Genomic DNA, 8,229 nt, shown 5'->3' with positions numbered 1-8,229 from the left:
CCCGCAGCGTTCCGGTGCCCGATCTCGCTGGAGGTGATGCGGTCGCCGGTCAGCCTCCCCACCGGCGCCACGTACGACCGCGCGTCCATACAGCGCTGGCTGGACTCCGGCCACCGCACCTGCCCGGCCACGCGGCTGCCGCTGGCGTCCACCGACCTGGTCCCTAACCTGCTGCTGCGCCGCCTCATCCACCTGCACGCCGCCACGCTGCCGCCCTCCCCGTCGCCCGAGGAGGTGCTGTCGCAGCTCGCTGCCGCGGACGCGGACGGGGAGCCCGCGGCCGCGGAGAAGGCCGTGCGCTCGCTGGCGGCCAAGATCGCGCCGGAGAAAGGGAAGCGGGCGTCCGTCGCGTCCGCGGTGTCCGCCGATCTCGACTCCGCGGTGCCGGCGCTCCTCTCCTTCGCCAAGGGCGGGGCGGGCGCCGACGCCCGCGTGGACGCGGTGAGGGTCCTGTCTACAGTGGCCCCGGAGCTGGTCTCTTACCTTACGGGGGATGGGGATGGGGATGGGGATGGCACGGAGAAGCGCGACAGGGTCAATATGGCGCTGGAGGCCCTGGCCGCCGTCTTGTCCGCGGAAGGGATCGCGGAAGAGGCCAGGGAGGCCCTCGTCCTTGCTCTCCTCGCCGAGGATCTGGGCCGCGTCGTGACGACCCTGCTCGGCGCCGGAGCGAACGGCGCCGCGGTCCTTGAGGCGATCCTGACGTCGCCCGTGGCGGACGCGGACGCCAAGATCGCCATCGCCGACAGGCCGGAGCTGTTCCCGGACCTCGTGCGGATCCTGAGGGACGCCGCGTCGCCGGCGGCCATCCGGTGCATGGCCGCGGCGGTGCAGGTCCGCGGCCGCCCCGCGCGCGCGTCGATGGTGCGGGCCGGGGCCATCCCGGCGCTGGCGCTGGCCGTGGCGGCGGCGCCCACGGCCGCCGCGGAGTCCGCGCTGCGGCTGCTGGCGGAGGCGGCGCGCTGCGGCGACGGCAAGGCGGCCATCGCGGCCGACGCGGCCGAGGTGGCGGCCGCCGTGATGGGGCGGATGATCCGGGTGGGGCCGGCGGGGCGGGAGGCCGCCGTGGTGGCGCTGTGGCTGTCCTGCTGTGCGGGCGGCGGGGACCGGAGGATGCGGGAGGCCGTGGCGTCCGCGCCGGAGGCGGTGGGGAAGCTGCTGGTGGTGATGCAGGGGGACTGCGCCCCGACCACCTCGCGGATGGCCGGCGAGCTGCTGCGGGCGGTGCGGATGGAGCAGGAGAAGAAGGGCGTGGCCGCCGCCTACGACAGCCGCACCATCCATGTCATGCCGTACTGATGGATGGATCCGGCGGGAACGCGCCGGCGTCGCCCTCTGCACCTAGCTCGCAGCTGTAATACTACAATCTGTAGCGGTGTAAGTAAATGTAGGGGATCGGAGTGGAGCGAATCATGTGCTGATTGCTTGCAAATATGCTGCTTGCATCGGGGAATCGAGAAAAATCGTTGTAGAAGCTCGAATAAGAACGAGGATTTCGTCGCACTTGGCAGACGTGCACAATTCTGGCATGGCTCTGGCTTGTTGGAGACGAAGGCACAAAGTCAAAATGAAGACAGAATGACAGTAGCAATATTTGCACATGCGATTCTATTCTAACCTGCTAGTAGCCTAGTACCATTTGTTCCCTACTGAATTGGCAATGGTGCTGTTCGGAACACGAGTGAGCCCCGGTTTAGTTTTAGGAATTTAGATCTCGGGGTTACTGTAGCATGTTCGTTTTTATTTGGTAAATAGTATTCAACATGGACTAATTAGGCTCAAAACGTTCGTCTCGCAATTTCCCACCAAACTGTGTAATTAGTTTTTCTTTTTGTCTACATTTAATGTTCCATACACGGGCCGCAAACATTCGATGTGACAAGTACTATAGCAACTTTTTGAAAGTTGAGGTGGGACTAAACAAAGGCTGATTAGATGCTTCTAGATCCAATCCAATCATCCAAAATCCAATCCACACACGCACGGCCCGTCAATCGCCTGTCGATGTCATCTCGCCTCTACGGTGTCAGACGGTCTAAATCAAGCCAGAGCCGTCATCAGTAATCCGGCGCACACTAGGCATGGCATGTCTACAAGATCTGAATCTGGAGATAATCATTCCTCGTAGAGTTCCTTATGGGTGTGTCTGGTTCGTAGACTCACCCCATCCTTCGTGAGGTGCTGCATCATAAGTTCATTCCATAAATTTTCAGTGAAATCAACTCATTCCTCTTATATATACTAATTATTAGCGAAATGAAGAGGCGATTGATCAACTTATTCTATTTTTATAAACCAAATAAAAAAGTAAGAAGTGATAAGATAGAACCACACCACGTTCCTCGAACTAAACACACCCATGTATCTGTGACAGTGGACCGCGTATCACAGGATCGGAGCTGACAGCTGAGCCACAGGCATCAGTTATCAGTGGAAACACAAACACCAGCTTGTGATGTGACTGTCTTCCCCTCTTAGGGCTACTTTGGCAGCAGGGGATCCCGGAGGGTTCCCCGCGAATTTCCCGGGTCGAGAAACCACGCGGTGGCTTTCCCTGCGCCAATCTGTTGCGCTCTTTGGAAGCCCATCCACTCGGGGCCAGAAGCCCGTTTCCCTTCGTTTTCCACGCGGAAGAAATCCACAAGTCATGAGGCCGGGAGCGTTTCCCCTTCCCCGACCTCGTCGCTCTCGCGACCCGCGAGGCGGCGGCCGCCGCCATCACCTTCGGCAGCTCATGGCCGGCGCATCGCTCCTGGCGCGCATCTCCCAGTGGCCGGCAACTGGCGTGCATCTCCCGGTGCCCGGCGATGCATCTCTCGCGAATCGCGACCGTGTCGCTGCCGCCACAAGATCCACATCTCGGAGCAGCACCTCCACCTCAGCGGCTCAGCCTTGTCCTCCTAGCACGGCAAAATCTCGTAGATCCTGGGGCCGCCGAGCTGCCGCATCCTCCTCCATACTCCTGCGTCCTGGGAGAAGCATCGTGCCACCGAGCCTATCTCCATACCTCATTCAATCGAAGCGTGGTGAGCATGCACCCTATCATTCTTGTTTGGTGGCTGTGAAAAGGATTGGGATATCTGGTACCTCGTGACTTTGTATTCTTGCTTTATTTTCTTGTGATATTGTGCGGTGATTTTTGCGAAATATGTGATTCATGTCTACCCGACTAGAAAGATTTCCCTAGTGAATTTTATTCATGCTCATAAGTATGCAGGTTGGGTATTGCAAAATTTGTGATTCTTGTGTCTAGCCGATTCAGCGAACAATTAGTTTATGTTCTATCGTAAATTAGTTTATGTTCTATTGTAAATTTATTCATTGCTTACAAGTTGACTCTTGCATCGAGCTTGTCTTCTGAGATAGTTGGATATGTTTGCAATTGTGCTATTTTAGATCGATGTGTAAACTTGCTACACAAAGGGTACAAATACGTACATAGGATGATCGATGTGTAGTTTTGCCTTATGTATTTACAAAGTCTCTCTATTAACTCTTGTAACCTTTCAACCTCTGAACCCTTCTCTGGATCCGTTGCCTAGGTGACTCACCAATTTCAACTTTTGGAATAATTATAGGGTCTAAAATTATTAGATCGCTCCTGGTAAAGCGAGAAGGGGCCAAGAAGAATTTCCTGCTACTGTTTCAATTTTCAATTCCAGAAAACAACATGATCTATCAATTGGTAAGCTAGTCCATTCTTCTTAGCCCCTTCTTGCTTTATGAATCTTACTGTTTCATTTTAGATTGTTTTTGAATTTAACCGAATTTGGCCCCTTCAATTTCCTCATAGCAATCTCATCCATTTGTACAGAGGGAGTGTTCACAGCCTTTCATTATGGCCCACAAAACCTTTACCTTAATGTTAACAAATTTTTACATATCCTTTCAGCTTAGCTGACAAAGGAAACTAGATTGCGCAGGAGCCAGTTAGTCAGACACTATTAGTATAGCATTATTTAATTAAACTCTATGGATTGATCATTTTTTCTAGATTGTGACAGAGTTTAGGCATCAAACTGTTAACCGATCAATTTTTCCCTTTTGGGCAATACTTGCCCTATGGATTGGCTGTCAGTTACTAGTCATCAATGTGTTTGGCTTGATATTTCTAGAGACTGGGTTGTTCAAAAATTCTTTTTTAATCGTTTTCTATATATGGTAGACCATCATGATTGGTTTATTGCCTTGTAGTGTACATCATATGTATATAGCACAACTGTTGACAATCACCAATAGAAGGATCAAGGATGCTGACTAAACTTAAATTCAGTTGTAAGTTTTGCTTTTTAATAGCATCTGCAGTCTTTAGTTTCTTCTAGCAATCCTCACTTTTGAATCAGGTAGCAGAATAGAAGAGATGCATGTGTTAGGCCTGTTCGCTTAAACTTATCAGCCGGCTTGTCAGTTAGAATCTACAGTATTTTCCTTGTGCTTACTTGCAGTGGTATCAGTGGAGGCATTGCTGGTGGAGGCAATGTTTGAATTGAGAAGAAAAACGCAGCTGCAGTCATTGTATGCAGGTATATTATTTGAACAACAGCTTGCACTTGCCAACAGCTATGACTGCCGATTGATCTTCCTGTTTTCCAGTTCACCTTGCTGGGTACAGATCCATACCACAAGTTGTGCTACAAGGAGCTGCATCATCCAAAATGTGACGTCTGCCTTTAGTTTGTAAGGCTTCCTCTGGAACCTGAATGATCTGCACTGCAGACTGATAAACTGCATGTGCATTAGTATTTCTACAGTTTGTCAGTGCAAGAAACTCATTCTTTTTGTGTTTCTGTAGATCCCAACGAACAAGAGTGGCTTGATAGAGTACCGAGCCCATCCATTCAGGGGCCATTCTATCAGAGACTACTATGAGGGGATGAACATGAAACTGGACCAGCAGATACCCATGCTCTTGGTTGAACGGCAAGCGCTTAACGAAGCCATGGAAGGAGAGAGTAGAGTGAGTATTTCTTCTGGCTTTTTTCCTGCAAAATGTGCGGCCTTCGGAAACACTAACGTTCATCACATCTGCATTATCCAGGGCCCACACCACATGCCTGAAACAAGGGGCCTATCATTCTTGTTTGGTGGCTGTGAAAAGGATTGGGATATCTAGTACCTCATGGCTTTGTATTCTTGCTTGATTTACTTGTGATATTGTTCGGTGATTTTTGTGAAATCTGTGATTCATGTCTACCCGATTAGAAAGATTACCCTGGTGAATTTTATTCATGCTCATAAGTATGCAGGTTGGGTTTTGCAAAAAAAATTATTCTTGTGTCTAGCCGATTCAGCGAGCAATTAGTTTATGTTCTATCGTAAATTAGTTTATGTTCTATCGAAATTTATTCATTGCTTACAAGTTGACCCTTGCATCGAGCTTGTCTTCTGAGATAGTTGGATATGTTTGCAATTGTGCTGTTTTGTGATTAAGCATGTAGCATTTTCTGGTTCATATATATGTGAAAAGGCTGGCTTTATCTTATTGGCTTTTCTTTTCCTTGGTTTTCGTAGGAAGGGGCTAAGAAGAATTTCCTGCTACTGCTTCAGTTTTCAATTCCAGAAAACAACATGATCTATCAATTGGTAAGCTGGTCCATTCCTCTTAGCCCCTTCTTGCTCTATGAATCTTACTGTTTTGTTTTAGATTGTTTTTGAATTTGAGCGAATTTAGCCCATTCAATTTCTCCATAGTAATCTCATCCATTTGTCATTGGTGTTTCTATCACCACCCAGAAAACCTTTACCTTAATGTTAATGAATTTTTAACGAGTCTATTATGTGCATATCCTTTCAGATTGCGCATTAGTCAGTCACCATTAGTATAGCATTATTTAATTAAACTCTATGGATTGATCATTTTTTCTAGACTCTGACAGTTTAGGCATCAAACTGTTAACTGATCAATTTTTCCCTTTTGGGCAATACTTGCTATATCGATTGATTGTCAGTTACTAGTCATCAATGTGTTTGGCTTGATATTTCTAGAGACTGGGTTGTTCAAAAATTATTTTTTAATCATTTTCTATATATGGTAGACCATCATGATTGGTTTATTGCCTTGTAGTGTACATTATACGTATATAGCACAACTGTTGACGATAACCAATAGAAGGATCAAGGATGCTGACTAAACTTAAATTCAGTTGTAAGTTTTGCTTTTTAATAGCAGTCTTCAATCTTTAGTTTCTTCTAGTAATCATCACTTTTGAATCAGTAGCAGAATAGAAGAGATGCATGTGAAAAGAGAGTACATTGATAATAAAGGGGCCACAGTTTTGCTTGGGTAAGGTTCTGACAAGATAACAGTGGTGTGAAGAGTCATGTATTCCTGATTTTTGTTAGCATCTTTATGTTCTTTTTTTTTGCTTTCCAAAGCCTGTTTAATTTGCACTTTATCATGAGTCCATGACCTGCAAGACATATGTTTCTATTTTTTTTCTTGTGAGGATGCTTTCATCGATCTGAGGAATATCTCATTGGTATATGATGTTAGTATGGTTTCTTGTTTTGTTTACACATGCTTTGTCCAGCATGTCTGACGTGATAGATTATGCATGACAAATTAATGATTATTTCACTAACAATTTTTTTTGGTTCGCAACAGCCAACAGGGAGCACCAGAAGGTCGGCAACATCTTGGTATTTGAAACTGGAGGTCAACCTAAAAGCTAAAGACACGTGCAATTGTTGAAAATAACTTGCAAATTTATTCATAAGTTATTAAAGTTTGTGCTGCCTTCTTGAGTTAGCATTAGAACTAAGGTGTATTTATTCGGTTGAGATGTTACTCATCAGTTCATCTAGAGCTACTCTCTCTCTCCATGAATAAATCAATTCCTAGAGTTGTCTTTAACTAACTTTTTTTAAATTTGATCAAATTTATATAAAAGAGTGTTAAGAATTATGACACTAAATTAGTATTATTAGTTACACTATGAAATATATTTTTATAATGTGCTCGTTTGGTTTTATAATTTTTTCTATAAATTCAGTCAAATATTAAAAATTTTAACTTAAGACAATTCTAGGAATTGATGTATTCAGGATGGGGAAGTATTTTTAATAGTTATATGGACGTTTGTATCTCATAGAAAGGAAAGATAATTTAAAATATCAGCATATTTTGTATGTTTCTTTCTTTTTGTTTTTAGAATATTTTTGTGAACTTACTAAGTTTTTATTTGGAGTTCAGAACATTGTGCAATTTATAGATTACAACAAGCAAACTCAATCAATATAGTTCTACTATGTTAGCCTGACACATAAGCACAAAGCGGCTTGAGATTGACACAGACATGCGGACGTAAGTACGTAACACACCCTGGCCTCTTTTGATCTTGCTTCCAAACGGCGTCTGGGAAGGGGGAACGGGGAGGGGCAACGGCCCCAGAGAAATAGCAAGCCGCATAAATCCCCGTGGGGGGCTAACTACCCAAGGCAAATCTATCACCTGTTGCCAAAGTAGCCCTTAGAAGGTGTTTGGTTGCTCCTTTTAAATTTTAGTTGCTGTCTCATTAGATGTTTGGACACATGCATGAAGTATTAAATATAGACTAATTACGAAACTAATTACATAATTTGCGACTAATTTGCGAGACGAATCTTTTAAGCCTAATTAGTTCATGATTCGACAATGGTTTGCTACAGTAGCATGTGCTAATGCCAGATTAATTAGGCTTTAAAAATTCGTCTCGTGGAGTACTGACGGATTATGTAATTTATTTTTTTGTTAGTATCCGAACACCCCATGCAACATCCTTCAGACACACCTTCTAAATTTTAGTAGCTGAATTCAAACGACCCTTATGCAACAGGGCAAGAGTAGCTCTTCCTTGCTTGACGCCTAGGGTCTAGGGTAGGGGGCACTAGCCATTTGCACATTTGAGGGCGTACGATGAACCAGTGTATGGAATTGCTTCGAAAGCGGATGTGGTCACCAGATCGATCGACTAGGACCATGGACAATTCTGCGAGCCGCTGTTCTTTCTGTTCTTGCTGAACTGTGCTCTGTGGACCCACAAAAAACTTTCCCTTTCATGGTGCTTCGGAGCAAGCTGCAGCAGCCATCGTAGTCGTAGACCTCCGTGTGAAGAGGTGACTAACAACGTTGAACATTAGCGGTACATGACAAGTTCGTCGAAAAGGAGTTTGCACCCAGTGGGCAACTCGTCCCGTCCAACCATGGCAGCTTTTGTTAACGCCATGTTCGTGTGAACTTATCAATATTTT

The 8,229-nt window shown here is 46.3% G+C and overlaps 1 protein-coding gene and 2 long non-coding RNA genes across 3 annotated transcripts; all 3 read left to right on the top strand.

Moving 5' to 3' along the window:
• Positions 1-6: 6 nt before the first annotated feature.
• LOC136530648 (U-box domain-containing protein 29-like) lies at positions 7-1,599 on the top strand. Its single transcript, XM_066523369.1, has one exon. It carries the CDS (start codon positions 37-39, stop codon positions 1,297-1,299), a length of 1,263 nt encoding a protein of 420 aa, XP_066379466.1. The 5' UTR covers positions 7-36; the 3' UTR covers positions 1,300-1,599.
• Positions 1,600-2,745: 1,146 nt separating this feature from the next.
• Positions 2,746-7,239, top strand: LOC136530649 (uncharacterized). The gene is made up of 3 exons (XR_010777828.1): positions 2,746-3,026; positions 3,579-3,685; positions 6,605-7,239. It is a non-coding gene; the product is annotated as an uncharacterized lncRNA (long non-coding RNA).
• LOC136530650 (uncharacterized) lies at positions 4,421-5,172 on the top strand. Its single transcript, XR_010777829.1, has 4 exons — positions 4,421-4,523; positions 4,594-4,677; positions 4,793-4,957; positions 5,039-5,172. It is a non-coding gene; the product is annotated as an uncharacterized lncRNA (long non-coding RNA).
• Positions 7,240-8,229: the final 990 nt, after the last annotated feature.

The sequence above is a fragment of the Miscanthus floridulus genome, unplaced genomic scaffold (assembly GCF_019320115.1).
Source record: "Miscanthus floridulus cultivar M001 unplaced genomic scaffold, ASM1932011v1 fs_16_1_2, whole genome shotgun sequence".
Lineage (NCBI taxonomy): Eukaryota > Viridiplantae > Streptophyta > Magnoliopsida > Poales > Poaceae > Miscanthus > Miscanthus floridulus.
This window is presented reverse-complemented; position numbering and strand designations above follow the sequence as displayed.